This window comes from Miniopterus natalensis, chromosome 3 (assembly GCF_054644295.1).
Source record: "Miniopterus natalensis isolate mMinNat1 chromosome 3, mMinNat1.hap1, whole genome shotgun sequence".
Taxonomy (NCBI): domain Eukaryota; kingdom Metazoa; phylum Chordata; class Mammalia; order Chiroptera; family Miniopteridae; genus Miniopterus; species Miniopterus natalensis.
The window spans coordinates 59,232,535-59,249,284 of NC_142083.1; the positions used below are offsets into that span (position 1 = coordinate 59,232,535).

Here is a 16,750-nt window from a genome sequence, read left to right on the forward strand (position 1 = left end):
CTAGGTTCATCCAGCCAGTTACAGGAAGACAATGCCTTTAACGCGGAACAGACAGAACGTCAGAGTTGAGAGGCCCATACGCTGGTACCAGCTGGTGGGCCAAGGGTCCCTAGTTCCTCCAAATTGTTGCAAGTGTTCCAGGTTGCATCGAGCATCCCTTGAGACAGAATAATGTCCTGTTACATATCTGTAGGCAGTACTATTTTACCATTGTGATTAATAATATGCAAATTTGTTTCAAAACATTATTCTTAATAGCTTTTCATCATGTTGCATTTTCTCTGTCAGCCTTTATGAAACAGAACCCTCGCATCAGGGTGGAGTACACAGGAGTCATAAAATTGCTCGACATGATACAGGAGCCCTCATGCTCAGAACAGTCAAAAACTGGTTTTCTTTCCAAGGTCCTGGAAAAGCGTGTGTGATGTGCGCGCTTGCACGGCTTATTAAGGAAAACACTGGCGAGAACTTTGCTCTCCTAATCCCTAGTCTAAAACTCCCGAGTGGAGATGTTTGCACCAATACTTCTGGAGAAATCTGAAATGTATTTAATGTTCAGATTAGTATGCATAAAGCTGAGTATTGACAGAAAATGGGTTACGTGAAAAGTATTTAAAACACTCCCTGGCACCTACACATAAAGCCCTCAGTAAAGGACAGCTATTACCACCCTGGCTATCCAGCAAGGAGGGTTTTGTCAGTTTTTCCTGTCTGTTGCTCTGAGTAACTTCTCACATCCATGTGTAACAGCTTCAGTGATATCATTTGTCACCAGGCGAATGGTTTGTTTTCCCTTCGCGTGCTGTCAGAATGGGGTTGGGGGATACTTCTTTAATCTCCCTCCCAGGCATCTGTGAGGGCTAGAGGCGCTTGCCGTCAGCTCTGAGGCTGACTTTGGAGGCAAGTCCTTGCTGCAGCTCGGACAGCTATTGGCCTTCAATGTGCTGCTTAAGACGGAGCTCAGTTTTGTTGAATTACCCATTGGGATTTAGTGTATTTCTGTGAACTAAAGAGATTTAAACATTTATTTTCCATCAATGTTCTTTTAATTTGCCCTCTTGCCTGCCTCAGTCTTCTATTTATTAAGAGATTTAACAGTAGATCAGTATTTGTTTAAAATGTGTACCCAGAGGTAGTCTCTAGAGATTTGGTATCTCATTTCAGAATGTGGCCCCACAGGTGATAGCAGAAACCAGTGACTGAGAGAGACTCATCTCTGACTGCAAATAGAGTAACCACTTCATAAAACTGTAAAGCACCCTGATTAATCACTGTAGGTAAATACAAAGGAAATTCCCCTTGGGTTTTTCAGGTTAATTTAGGACGGAAGCAAGTGTTACTACAATGTGTTTGGTTCTGAATTTTTTTTTTTAGTATCCACATGAGTTTCCTTTCTTTAGCTAGTGATCTAGGAATTTGACTCCTAAGCTAAATAAAAGAATATGTGGGTCTGTACTTGTGCATGTCCGACTAGAATCCTCTAATAGGGAAGTCACCCAAGGAAAGGAGATGCAAGAGCTAAAAGAAGTGCTTCTGTATGTGCTGAACATTTCCATTTAAGATGACTTACAGTAGCTCTCATACATGGTTCGCACTCCATCAGCTGTGTCAGGCAAGGGCTTGTTTGTTTCACGTCCCAGTTCTCCAGCAGCAGCCTCATTAGAGGAAACCACCAAAGGCTATTTCTCCTCTGAATGCAGCCCCGTGGAGCAGTCTCCAGATGAGTAGATTCAGCGGTTGAGGCATCCAGGCTGCATGTGGTGATCCTTCTCTCTTACCTACCAGAAGAAGGTAACCAGGTTTAGACTAAGCACACCAGAGCTAGCCTTAGACAGATATTTTAGAAGTTACATCTGCATCGTTGCTCCACCCAGTGTCCCATCACATCCTTACATAGTCACCTAGTGCCCAAATTGACTTTTTCCACGGAGCCCACTGCATGCCCTGCCCAGGCCTGCTCTTCTCAGCCAGTTCCCTGTGCTATTCAATTTTCCTCTTCTTTTTTCTCACTGTCAGAACATACCTACTCTGTCTCCCATTCCCTTAAGCCATTATTTGCTGCCTACTCAGTGATCTGTTCAAATAATTTATGCCAAAATGTGAGTAAGTGGAAGTATGTGCCCCCTTCTCCACAGGTAACATTTTAGCAGTGGCTTTCAGTAAATAAAGAGACAAATCCTGAGGAATCTGAAGTGTCCTGGCAAGCAGCAGGAGACATTTCAGGAACAGTGAGTCCTATGGTTCTCACCATAAATATCCAGAGGGCATTGGACCAGCCCCGAGCAAAAAAGCACAAATTATACTCTAACCCTCACTTCACACCTGGTCTACTGCTGCATCCACAGAAGCAGTACTCAGTACTTTTGTTTCCAACCTCTCAGAAGCCTGTGACACCAAACAATTTTTCAAGGGAAGAGACAAAGCAGAGTTTAATAATGGGACTAATTTTTAGTTTTGTAGCTGGGTCTTCCTTTGGGGCCTGTTCTTTTAGAAATAAGTGCTCCATTAATAATGGGCACACAATTCACCAAGGGAGAGGTTACAAGGGAGAAGAGGCAATGAGGAACACTGTGATGAATGGAAAACTTTGTGTAAGATCAGGGGTGTATTTGAAAATGAGAATGTAGGGAGGTTTCACATTTACATGTACTTTATTTAAAGGAAAGATCAGGTAGATGCTGATGTGGAAATAACATGTGATTTGCAGGAAAATCGGGATGATCACCTCTTTTTGGCTAATCTCTGATCGCAGCACTATCTGCTAAATAGTGGCATTGGTGTTGGCCAGTATAAAACAATCCCCAAGGTGCCTGCTGTGTTGCTAAAGATACCTCACTTTGCCCAACCTCAGTTTTCTGGTGTGCTCTGTGCGACAGTTTATGGTTCTGTTTCTATTAATGTGTACTCAATTTTGCAACAATAAACAGGCAGCCCTACTCTCCTTCTATCGCAACACACAGGCATATTGTTTTAAAGTAGTTAGTGACATTTGGTTTCTTCAGAAAACATTTTTTGTATGCTTATTATATAGACTGTTTTGGGATTATTTTTCTGTTTTGAAGGGGAGGGAGTTCGAAATATCTCTTTCGAAAGATAACCAATTTTGGCTCTTTTGTTGTTTAAAATTCAAAAGTTGTAGTCACTGGCCATGGATTAAGTGGTTTGTGGTTTGATTACATTCTAGAAGATAAGTATTAGCTTAGCTGTATTGAGAGGCATTATAGCAGGTGCTAAAATTGCAGGCTGTGGGGCTGGGTTATGGGGTACAATTCCCACTTTCCCCCACTTATTGGCTGTGCAACCTTGGGCAAGTCCTTAACTCTGAACTTCAGTTTCATCATAAAAAAATGAAAATCATAAATATAGTAATTAGGAGAATTAAGAGACGTAATACATGAAAAGTGCTTAGAATAGTGCCAGACACATAGTAAGTGCTACATAAATTATTAGGAGAACTAAATTGAAAGGCTTTTATATTCATATAAAAAAATTTTAAATGGTTCATTCTAATTAGAAGGGGAAAGAGGAGTGATTCTCCAATACAAGGTTTCTGTGGCTAAAATGTAAGTTTTGCTGTGATAAATGTGCAGTTTTATATCGGAGTGTGGCTAACATTTATTGAGCACCCACTATTTTCCAATTACTGTGCTAAGGAGTTTGCATATTTATTCTTTTTTTAAAAAAATATGTCTCCATTGATTTCAGAGAGAGAAAGAGAGAGAGAGAAAGAAACATCAATGATGAGAGTCATTGATCTGCTGCCTTCTGCATGCCCCCTACTGGGGATCGAGCCCGAAACCCAGGCATGTGCCCTGTCTGGGAATCGAACCAAGATCTCCTGAGATAGCCACTGAGCCATGCTGGCCAGGCTGCATATTTTATTTAATTCTCACATCAACCTTATGAGGTAGATACTATTATTCCCATTTTACAGATGAGAAAACTGAGGTTAAAAGTAAGTAAACGTCTGATGGTCCAAGAGCTAGTTTATAATGTAATGCTTCAAGGTTGGTGCCTTTAACCACTACTTATAATGCCCCCCAAATATATTTGCAACTCTCAAAATATAGGTTGTTGGTTGAGTGCTATGTTTTACTCAGAATGAGGAAACCTCAGGGCCTTAAAGAGGTTTTCTCCTCCTAAATGTTGATAGCTGTTTGTGGCTCAGTATTATCCAGACCTAGTAGGGAGACTATTTGTACTTTCCCCACACCAAAAAAAGCAAATATTTCTCTAACTCATTTCCTTTATGAGGGATAAATCCTGACTTGTGGAATCATAGCTGCAAATAGTAAATTATGTTTGGGGTGAAGCAGCCTGGCAAAGAGGAACACTGGCCCAGCCTCCTGGTTGTTCCTGGTTTGCCCCCAGATGCCCACTGTTGTGCTTTCCAGTAGCAAAGAAAATTTGCTCATCTCCATTGCCTGCAAGCACTGGATTTCCTGCAACTGCCTCATTTTATCCTTAATTAGCCTCTCTCATATTATATACGACTTGCAAGACACTTCTGCTACACACTCAGAAGTTTGACTTTGAATCTTCAAATAAGATTATTCGGCAGACATAAGTAGGCCATTTCCATATCCCTTTGGCAGTCGGCAGCATTTGCTGTTATGTTCCTCTGCATGTGGTGAGATAGAGCTACGTCTGATACCTCCTGTGAATGGCAGTGCCAGCCTATTATGAGGTTTCTCATCTCTGAATTCCTGCAGGATTCGCAGTCTTTAACACACTGGCTCGTTTTCAAGCAGTTTCCTGTGTGAAGAGGCGGGAGCACCAGTGTTTCTCCTTGAGAATCTGACTCAGGGTTGGGCAGCAGAGAGCTTAAAAAAGAAAGGAATGGAGAGGAACAAGGGGGAAAGGTGTTATGTCTGCCTTACCTCCCAAATTAGATTGTGGGCTTCTCAGCCCAGAGGTCAAATCTGTTTTTCCGATCGCCTTTAATGCTTATTAGCGTATTAGGCAAACAGGGAGTATGCAGTATATGCTTATTGCCTGAAGGCCTAGGTTTTACTTTAATTAATAGATTATGCCAAAAATATACCATTTCCATTCACTTGAACTTAATGCAACCCAAAGGAAGTAAAGTTTTCTGCAAATGTTATTGAAATGTTATTTACATTGAATAGAAGGTATCTCTAACTGGTTTTAGGTTGGTCACTCCCAGAACCGTAATCCTCATTACAGAGGACAAACCTCTGCTCTGGCGGTGCAGTGAAGATGGTTATGATAATAGAAGTGTATGTATTTGTAAAGCATAGGTGGTGTTCTGAGGGAAGTACTAAAACTGAAATCCTGTAAATGACTAAAATGCTGCAGCGACTAAAAGCTCGTGCTGGCCAGGAGCACTCGCCTTTGGCCCCAAGAAGGAGCCAGCGGCCCAGTGACTAGGACTGGGAGGTGTGCACTGCGGCACCCTTGTGCCTCTGTCGGAAATCAGTATACTCTGTCACTTGTGGATCTAGTTCTGGACCTTTATTCTGTTCCATCGAGCTATATCTTTTGCCTTTACTGTGCTGTGTTGATAACAATAGCTTTATAGTAAGATTTAAAATCAGGTTAGGCCCTTCAGCTTTGTACTTCTTAAAAGTATTTGGATTGTTCTAGAACCTTAGCTTTTCCATATCCATTTTAGAATCAGCTTGTTTAATTTTACAAAGACAAACTGCTAGAATAATGATGGGGAGTGCATTAAATCTATAGATTAATTTGGGAAGATTGGCCATCTTAACATTGAATCTTCCACTCCATGAGCATGGACTCTTTTCATTTATTATTTTTTTCTCAGTCAACTTTCACAGTTGTAAGTGTAGAGGACTTAGTTGTCTTTCGCTGGGCTTATTTTTAGCTATTTGTTTTATTGGCATTACTGTAAATGGAATTTATTTTCTTTTCTGTTTTCTGCTGGCATATAAGCATCCTTTTTTGTATTAACCTTTTATCTCACAAACTTATTATTTATTATTTCTAGTTCTTATGTAAATTCCCTAGGATTTTCTATGTATAAGTAATATTATCTGCAAATGGAGGTAGTTTTACTTCTCTTTTGATATTTGTGCCTCTGGGTTTTTTTTTCTTTTTCTTTTATATCTTATTTCAAAGCTCAGGACCTCCAGAACAGAGGTCCTTTTGAATAGAAATGCTGAAAGCAGGCACCCTTGCTTTGATCTCAGGGGAAAACAATTTTGTCTTTCACCATTAACTATGATGTTAGTGGCTGAATTTTTTTTATCCTTACCCAGGGATATGTTTATTGATTTGAGAGAGAGGAAGGAGCGAGGAGAGAGAGGGAAATATCGGTTGCCTCCTATACCCACCCTGACCAGGGATCGAACCCACAACCTATTGTTGTACTTGGCGATGCTCTAACCAGCTGAGCCACCCAGGCAGGTCAGTGGTTGAATTTTTTATCGATGCATTTTGCAAGGTTGACGAAGCTGGTTTGCTTAGCATTTTTCATTAATAGATATCTTAGGGTCATCATGACTCTTTTTCTCTCCTACTGTACATCTAATCTACCAGCAAATCCTTTTGGTTGTACTTGCAAAATATATCCTGAATCTGACAGCTTCTGACCAACTCCACCACTTTCATCTTCGTATAGGCTATGTACACCTCTCCTCAACTCCTGAAATTGTCTCCTGACTGGGCTCTCTGGTTCCACCAGTCCATGCTCCACATAGTAACATATAGTGTGTGAGAGTGTGTATATTTCAATTTGATTATTGAATGTTTTCCCCACTAGAATTAGAGTAGGAACTTGGTCTGTTTTGTTCACTGCTGTCTTCCCTATCAGATAAGGGTGGCCAGGGCAGATGTCTTTGAGGAGAGGGAATTTGAGCTAAGAATAATGAAGAGGAGCCAGCAATGCAAAAGTCTAGGAGTGCACTCCAGGCAAAGGGAACAGCTAAGTGGAAGGGGACCCTACAGTGGAAAAGAGCTTGTCATGTTTAGGGAACTTTTCCTGCACTGGGGGACAATAAGAAGCTCCGTATGTCTGGAATACAGCAAATTATGAAAAGAGTGGTACAAGATAGAGTGGGCGAGAGAGATAGGGACAGATTATTATGTAGAGTTTTGCCTGACCCAGATGCAATAGAAAAAGTGTTGGGAAGCTCTAGATGACACCACAGGCAACTACTCAGTAACTACTAGTGGCACTCAGCTATTTAAAATTTAATTAACTAAAAGTAAATAAAATAAAACATTCAGTTTCTCAATCATACTAGCCACATTGCAAGTGTTTAGTAGCCACATGTGGATAATGGCTGCCTACTGAATAGCACAGCACAGCACAGCTAGAGAACTTTCCATCACAGAAAATTCTGTTGGACACTGCTGCTAAAGGAAAGCCAATCAAAGGAGAAATAATTCTTAGTTTGCTTAGCTTCTCTGTGATTTTCTCTTAACCCTAGAATCACTATTTTTCTATTTAAATGGAAATATATGTGGCACCTAGAAAATTAGCATGTGGACTGTTCCATATGCAAATGCTCGCATGGATGATTTTTACCTGTGACAGAAAAGATGGGAGAGACTGGTAAATCACAGCATTCTTAACCTCATTATAAATACATTGCAAATGTAAAAATGCAAAGTGCAGAAGTCGTAAATGTGAAAGTGGCTTTCAATTTGTTTTAATAGGTGTTTTCTGTGTTTGTAACCTAGGGATCTTGCTGCAAGAAACTGCCTGGTAGGTGAAAATAATGTTCTGAAAATCAGTGACTTTGGAATGTCTCGTCAGGAGGATGGTGGAGTGTATTCATCTTCTGGCTTAAAGCAGATTCCCATTAAATGGACAGCACCAGAAGCTCTTAATTATGGTAAGACTGGACTCTTTCTTTTTGGTGTTAAAAAATGGACTCTATCAGAACAAAACACTCAAAGCAAAGTTAGAAGATACAGCAGAGCCCAACTTCGAATGAGGTATAAAATGTTCATACTTTGCACTTAAACATGAGTACCAACCTTAATTCATTGACCTTATTGATCAGATTACTGTATGTAAGACTGCTAGATTTGAAAGATGGATATACTTACAAGCATTTTTAAATCTGAGAATTCCTTTTTATCTGAAAAATTATTTAAAAAAATTTTAATAATTAAATTTATTGTGGTGAAGTTGTTTAACAAGATTATATGTTTCAAGCGTACAGTTTTATACTACATCATCTGTGTAATGCATTGTGTGTTCACCACCCAAAATCAAGTCTCCTTCCAACACCATATATTTGACCCCTTTTACCCTTTCACCACTTCCCCTTCTGGTAACCACCATACTGTTGTGTGTTGTCTGGGTCTATGAGTTTGTTTGTTTCACTTGTTCATTTGTTACTTTCTGTATTATATCCCACATATGAGCAAAGTCATATAGTTCTTGTTCTTTTTCCCTCTGACTTTTTTCACTTAGCATGATACTCTCAAGATCCATTTATATTGTCAAAAAGGCTTTTTATGGTTGAATAGTATTCCATTGTATATGTGGACTACATCTTCTTTAATCATCCATCAAAGGACACTTAGGTTGTTTCCATGTCTTGGCTACTGTGAATAATGCTGCAGTGAACATAGGGGTACATATGTCTTTACAAATAAATGTTTTTAAATTTGGGGGTAGATACCCATAAGAGGGATTGCTGGGTCATATGCTAGCTCTGTTAATTTTTTGAGGAACCTTTATGCTGTTTTCCATAGAGGTTGTACCAGTTTGCTTTCCCACCAGCAATGAATGAGGGTTCCTTTTTCTCCACAACCTCTCCAAAACTGTTACTTGTCTTGTTGATAATAGCCATTCTAACAGGTGTGAGGTGGTATCTCATGGTGGTTTTTATTTGCATTTCCCTATAGCTAGTGAATTCAAGCATCTTTTTATATATCTGTTGGCCATGTGTATGTCTTCTTAGGAAAAGTATCTTTTCAGGTCCTCTGCCCATTTATTAATTGGATTTTTTGTTTTTTTTGTTGTTCTTGAGTTCTTTATATATTTTGGATATTAGCTCCTTATCAGAGGTATCATTTCCCAATATCTACTCCTATTTAGTTGGTTGCCTTTTTGTTGATGGTTTCTTCAGTTGTGCAGAAGATTGTTGGTTAGATATAGTCCCATTCATTTATTTTTGCTTTTACCTCCCTTACCTTTGGGGTCAAATTCACAAAAACCTCTCTGAGACTAAGGTTAGTATATATGTTTTCTTCTGTGTATTCTATTGTTTTAGGTCTTACATATAAGTTTTTAATCCATTTTGAGTTAATTTTTGTGTATGGCATCAGATAACAGTCTAGTTTCATTTTTTTGCATGTGGCTTTCCAGTTTTCCCAAAATCATTTATTGAAGAAGCTTTCCTTTCTCCATTGTATGTTTTTGGCTCCTTTGTTGAAAATTAGTTGTCTATTTTTGTGTGTTTTTTTTTTCTGGGCTCTCAATTCTGTTCCATTGGTCTATGTGTCTCTTTTTCTGCCAATACCATACTATTTTGATTATTGTAGCTTTGTAGTATAACTTGAAGTCAGGGAGTGTTGATACATTTGGTTTTGATCTATTTTTCTCAGTAATACTTTGGCTATTCTGGGTATTTTGTGGTTCCATACAACTTGATTTTTTTGTTCTATTTCTTTTTTAAATGCCATTGAGATTTTGATGGGGATCACATTGAATCTGTATATTGCTTTAGGTAATACGGCCATTTTAACTATGTTGATTCTTCCAATCCATGACCACAAAATATCTTTCCACTTCTTTGTGTTTTCTTCAATCTCTGTCAACAATGTCTTATGGGGCTTTTTGCTAAGTTTATTTCTTGGTATTTTATCCTTTTTGTTGCAATTGGGACTGTTTTCTTCATTTTCTGATATTTCATTGTTAGTATATATAGACAATGAATTTTTGTACATTGATTTTTGTATCCTTAACTTTCTATATTTGTTTATTGTTTCTAATAGTCTTCTGGTGGAGTCTTTAGGGTTTTTCTTATACAGGATCATGTCATCTGTAAAATGTGACACTTTTACTTCTTCCTTTCCAATGTGGATTATTTCTTTCTCTTGCTTTATTGCTCTGGCGGGCCTCCAGTACTATGTTGAATAACAGTGGTGAGAGTGGGCAGCATTGTCTTGTTCCTGATCCTAGCTTAAGAGCTTTTAATTTTTCAGCATTGAGTATAATATTAGCTGAGGATTTATCATATGTAGCCTTTAGTATGTTGAAGTACTTTCCTTCTATACCCATTTTATTATGTGTTTTAATCATAAATGGATATTGCATCTTGTCAAATGCTTTTTTGGCATCTGTTGATATGATAGATGAGATTGGGTGGATTTGCACACATGTGGCTTTGTATTTTCCCCCCTGGTGATTGTAGCTGCTTGACTGCAGCCACCACCCTTTGCTCTGCTTCTCCACTCCTGTCCCTGGGCTCAGCCTCAATGTGCACTGGCCACTCAGGTCAGAATGCTGCCTCTGCCCCTCCAGTCTGCTGGCTGGGGATGGCAACCCTATCCTCCACTGCTACAGAATTTCCTGGGGCTTCAGAGTGCAACTACAGCTCCCCTCTTTGTCCTTCCCCCTTCCTGACTCCCGTCCTTACTTGAATATACTCACCTTTAGATGTGTCAATATGCAGATCTCTCAGATGTGTTTGTGTGTTGAGCGGGGAGTCCTTGGTTGAATTATAGTTGTCCAAATTATAACTTTAAGGGGAGAGACCAAGAGGTTATCTCACTCTGCCATGATGCTGATGTCACTATCTGATTTTTATGAGTCACATTATACCCAGAGTAAAAGTGTTGCTGTGGCTTTGGACCATTTCATTTGAATTTCTTATAAGTGGTCCAATAACCTCATCTAAAGTTAGGTTCCTAAAATATTAAAGCAATCAATTCTGTAGTTTCTCACTCTGAAAACTGACATGGTTTCTTAGCATCTCAGTCTCTGGAACTTATATAAATCTTGTGGAAAGAGAGAGATGGGAGTTACATTTTAAAACAGCAGGAATTTTTTAACTTGAATTTTTATGTGTCATTGTAATTGGAAATAAATATAGCTTGCATTATCTGTGGTTGGCATGAAATAAATGGGCCATAACAAGATGGGTAGCAGCTCAAGAATTTTGAAAGAAAAAGATTGTGCTTTGAGTGAAATTATAAATTGCATTTTCATTAAGGGAAGCAGTATATGAGCCATGAGTTGGTGAATGGGTATAGTATGTTTTGAATTAAAACAAAAAATTACTTCATGAAAAATAAGACATTTATAAATGTCTGAATCTAATGCCTAAAGACAAATAAAACCTTTTTTTTTAAATTGAAGTAAATTCATCTAACAAAATTAACCATTTGAAAGTGAATAATTCAGTGGCACTTAGTACAATTTACACACAATGTTGTACAACCCCTACCTTCATCTAGTTCCAAAACATTGTCATCACTCCAAAATAAAACCTATTAAGAAGTTACTCCCCATTCCTCCCTCTCCCAGCCACTGGCAGCCACCTACCTGCTTTTTCATGCTGTGGATTTACCTATTCTGCATATTTCATAGAAACGGAATCATACAATATGTGACCTTTGTGTGTGGCTTTTTTCACTTAGCATAATGTTTTCAGGGTTCATCCATGTTGCATCATTACTTCATTCCTTTTCATGGCTGATTAGTATTCCATTGTATGAGTTTACCACAGTTTGGTTATCTATTCATCCACTGATGTATATTTCAGCAGTTTTACCTGTTGGCTGTTGTGAATAGCACTGCTATGAACATCTGTGTACATGGATTGATTTGAGTACCTGCTTTCAATTATTCTAAGTAAACACTAGGAAGCATATGGTAATTCTATGTTTAACTTTTTGAGGAACCAACAGATGTTTTCCAGATAAAGCTGCGGAATGTAATTGGTTTGTAACTTAGTTGGGGCAGATTCAGAAACCCGATCTGTTTTGTATTTTGTATACCAAGGATACTATGGAATAAACAAGTGTAGGTAGTTGTCATTATGAGAAATTGATGAAGCTGCTCTAGCTGCCAACAATGTTTTCGAATTTAACCTTCTACAGGTAGTAAGCCTCTCCCTTCGTTTGTCTTCCCATGTGCTGCCAAGAGAAGCTTCTGTGTGCTTCCTAGTGATCACAGACTAATTCTACTATTCCAGTATTCCTCACATCTAGAGAAAACAGCAGCTCTGCTATTTTCCATAATAAAATAGGGTGGTAGTGTTATTACTCTAAGGCTATATTCCTAAGAAGATCAATCCCAGGATAAATGGTAGGACTGTAACCCTTGCATTTACACAGAGGTTTTCTTTAGATAACAAAACATCATTAAGAACCTTCTTGTTCATTCTTACAGCATTCCTGTGAGGGAGCTGGAACTAGACTTGGGAGACCCTAAAGGCTTACCAGGAACATTCAGATCTCTAGAATTGGTTCTTACACCTGTTTCCTAGATTTTCTACATTATATTGCCTTTACAACTCCTCTTACTTTTAAAACTCCTCTTACTTTTAAGCAATTACGCCAAGTAAAATTCTCTTTCAATAAAAGTATATTTTAGTTGAATTTCAAGCTGACAAGAGTATTTACAAATCAAAATTCTAATTCCAGATATCTCTAACAGCCAGGCCTAAAGCATTATATCTTTTTAAAAATATAGCTTTTATGCAATATTATATTAGTTTCAGGTGTGAAATAGTGATTTCACACTTTTATACCTTAGTGTGATCACCCCACTAAATTCTAGTAAGCATCTGTCACCATGCAACTTATCACAATATTATTTATTATATTACTATCCACCCACCCCCTCCCTTTTGATAACCATCAGTTTGATCTCTGTTTCTATGTGTCTGGTTTTGTTTGGTTTATTTTTTTAGATTCCACATGTAAGTGAAACCATACAGTATTTGTCTTTCTCTGACTTATTTCACTTATCATAATACCCTCTAGGTCCATCCATGTTGTTGAAAATGGCAAGATTTCATTCTTTTTCATTGCAGCGTAACATTACATTGCATGTATTTAGAGCACCTCTTCTTTATCCATTCATCTGTTAAAATGACCATACTGCTCCTAGCAATGTACAGATTCAGTGCAATCCATATCAAAATTCCAATAGCATTTCTCATAGAAGTAGAGAAAACAATTCTAAAATTTGTATGGCACCCCAAAAGACCCAAATAGCCAAAACAATCCTAAGAAAGAAGAAAAAAGCAGGAGGCATCACATTCCCTGATTTCAAACTATACAACAAAACTATAGCAATCAAAACAGTATTACCCAAAGCAATCTATAAATTCAATGCAATCCCTATTAAAATACCAATGGCATATTTCACAGATCTAGAACAAATATTCCAAAAATTTATATGGAACAATAAAAAGACGCCGAATAGCCACGGCAGTCTTGAGAAAGAAGAACAAGGTTGGAGGGATCACAATACCAGAAATCAAATTTTACTATAAACCCACTGTAATCAAAACAGCCTGTTACTGGCACAAGAACTGACATACAGATTTATGGAACAAGACAGGGGACCCAGAAATTGAACCAAGCCTTTACACTCAATTAATGTTTGACAAAGGAAAAAAGAGCATATAATGGAGTAAAGACAGTCTCTTCAATAATTGGTGCTGGGAAAATTGTACAAGTACATGTAAAAAAACGAAACTAGACCACCAACTTACACCATACCCAAGAATAAACTCGAAATGGATCAAAGACTTAAATGTAAGTCACAAAACCATAAAAATCCTAGACGAAAACATAGGCAGTAAAATCTTACACATCTCTCATAGGAGTTTTGCCAATATATTTCCTAGAGCAAGGGATAAAAGGAAAAAGTAAACAAATGGAACTACATTAAATTAAAAAGCTTCTGCACAGCAAAGGAAACAACAAAAAGTATGGTGTTGCATAGAAACAGACACATGGATTAATAGAACAGAATAAAGAGCCCAGAAATAAACCCATGCCAACATAGTCAATTTATGACAAAGGGGCCAAGAATATACAATAAGGAAATACCAGTCTCTTCAACAAATAGTGGGAAAACTGGACAGCCAGTTGCAAAAAAAGAAAGAAACTGGACCACTATCTTACACCATACACAAAATTTAACCCAAAATAGATTAAAGACTTAATGTAAGAAAACCATAAAACTCCTAGCAGAAAATATAGGCAGTAATCTTTACATCAGTCATGACAATGATTTTTTTGGACCTGTCACCAAAAGCAGATATAAATAAGTAGAAGTACCTCAAGTTAAAAAGCTTTTGCACAACAAAGGAAGCCATCAACAAAGCGATATGGTAACCTATTTACAAAATTAAATATCTGATAATGGGTTATTATTGAAAATATATAAAGAACTCATACAACCCAATAGCAACAACAACAAAAAATTTGATCAGAAAATGGGCAGAAGATCTGAATTAATATTTTCCTAAAGAAAACATAGAAGCGACCAACAAGTACATGAAAAGATTCTCAATGTTGCTAATCATCAGGGAAAGAAAATTAAAACCACAATTAAATATTACTTCATATCTGTTAGAATGGCTGTTATCAAAAAGACAAAACATAACAAATGTTGGTGAGGATGTGGGGAAAAGGGAAGGAACCCTTGTGTATCCTGTGTAAATTGGTGCAGCCACTATGTAAAACCAGTATGGAGGTTTGTAAAAAATTTAAAATCGAAGTACCATATAATCCAGCAATTCCATTTCTGGGTATATATCTAAAGGAAATAAAATCACTCTTTGGAAGAGATATAATCCCCATGTTCATTGTAGCATTATTTACAATAGCCAAGATATGGAAACAACCTTAGTGTTCCATATCCAGTACATGAATGGATAAAGAACATGTGGTAAAAATATACCATGGGATACCATTCAGCCATTAGAATGAAATGTTGCCATTTGTGACAACATGGTCAGACTTTGAGAGCCTAAATCAGAAGGAAAACAACAAATACTATATGATCGCACTTACATGTGTGGTCTTAAAAGCACACACACACACGCACGCACGCACGCACCTGCCCTGGCCAGTTTGTTCAGTGGTTAGAGCATCGGCCCTCGGACTGAAGGGTCACGGGTTCAATTTCCGGTCCAGGGCATGGACCTCGGTTGCAGGCTCTCGTTGGGGAGGCAACCAATCAATGTGTCTCTCTCACATCGATGTTTCTCTGTCTATTCCCCTCCCTTCCACTCTCTCTAAAAAATCAATGGGAGAAATGTCCTCGGGTGGGGATCAACAAAAAAAAAACACAATTTCAGATACAGAGGAGATTGGTAGTGGCCGCAGGCAGGGTTTTAGGGTGGGCAAAAATGGATAAAGTGGGTCAAGGTTACATATGCCCAGTTATAAAATAAAAAGTCATAGGATATGATATACAGCACGGTGACTCTAGTTAACACTGGGTTGCATATCTCAAAGTTCTCATCAAAAGAAAAAATATAACTGTATAGTGACAGATATTTACTAGACTTACTGTGGTGGTCATTTTCCAATATATACAAATATCGAATCATTATGTCTTAGTCCTGAAACTAATGCTATAAATCAACTATACTTCAATAACATTTAAATATGTAAATTAAATATTTTAAATTATCCATCAAAACCAGGTTCAAAGGTGAAAGTTATAGTTACGTTATAAGCATTAACTTCTGGAGTGTTGGTTTATATAAAACATGCCTTTCTTGATATCTGCCCAGATGTTACCTTACAAAAAGAAGGTATTTACCTCTGTATTCCTTATACTTTCTTGGAGAATTAATTAGTCTTAACTGTAACCACTGAATGACTTTCATGAAAAGTATTAAATTATTGGATGCCAAACATGAAAAAGAGTTGATATGCAGACAAGAAAACTAATCTTCCTGCTAAATATCATAATAAACATCCATAATACTGTCTACTCAGAAGGAAGCTAATTTACACAGCTGGAGATGATAATCGGTAAGCAGACTCCAAACTCTGACGTTGGAGTAGTTATCACAGCGTAGGCTTACTCTGCTGCTCATTTTACTTTTTTCAAGAAAGTGAAAAGGCCAACCTACTTTAGAGAAACAAGATGATTTTAGAGGAGGGTCATTTGTAAATCCTGGAGTGGAAGAGTTAAGGCAGGTGGCTACACGGGGGTAGAAATGAAATCATTTCAAGATCTTTTAACACCACTGCAAATGAGGTTTAGTTAGGATAGTCTATGTTCTATATGTAAAAAAAATACAGATATTTAGGAAAATCTTTGAAATTCTTACCTCTTAGATATTGGAAAGCATTTTTCTGCTTTGCCTCCTTGATTTCACACCCACCTCTAGAAAGTATTTTGTGTTGGCTTTTATCTCTGCGTCTCTGGAGGACTATAAAAAAAAAAAATCCTATGAGCTTAGCTTAAGCAGCCTAGTAAAACAGGTGTGTGAAGATTTCGACAAAACAAGGCACCATGTAATTTAAAGAACTTGTTTTTATCAGCCAGCTTTGTTAATTTCTACTCTATTCAAAACACACACAAAAATATACTTTCTGTAAATGAAACTATCAGTGGAGAAAATGAGATCTTTAAGCAAGTAAGAATATCTGTAAACAGTGATGGGTAAACAATTTAAGTTAAAAAACTTTCCTTATTGCTTTAAGTTCGTTTGTAATTTTAGTGGAATGAAAATGATGCAGGCAGAAGACAAAATTGCAGAAATCCAACTTAATCTCCTAGGCATTGACATGTACAAATTTATATCTTTTTTATATAAACCAT

The 16,750-nt window shown here is 37.7% G+C and overlaps 1 protein-coding gene across 2 annotated transcripts in view; it reads left to right on the forward strand.

Annotated features, from left to right (window-relative positions):
- FER (FER tyrosine kinase) overlaps positions 1-16,750 on the forward strand; it is a 313,312-nt gene that overhangs the window by 290,432 nt on the left and 6,130 nt on the right. For both annotated transcript variants that reach the window (XM_087815481.1, XM_016221979.2), the window contains one exon: positions 7,669-7,823. In XM_087815481.1, coding sequence (XP_087671607.1) covers positions 7,669-7,823 — 155 coding nt within the window. The remainder of the gene's footprint in view (positions 1-7,668; positions 7,824-16,750) is intronic.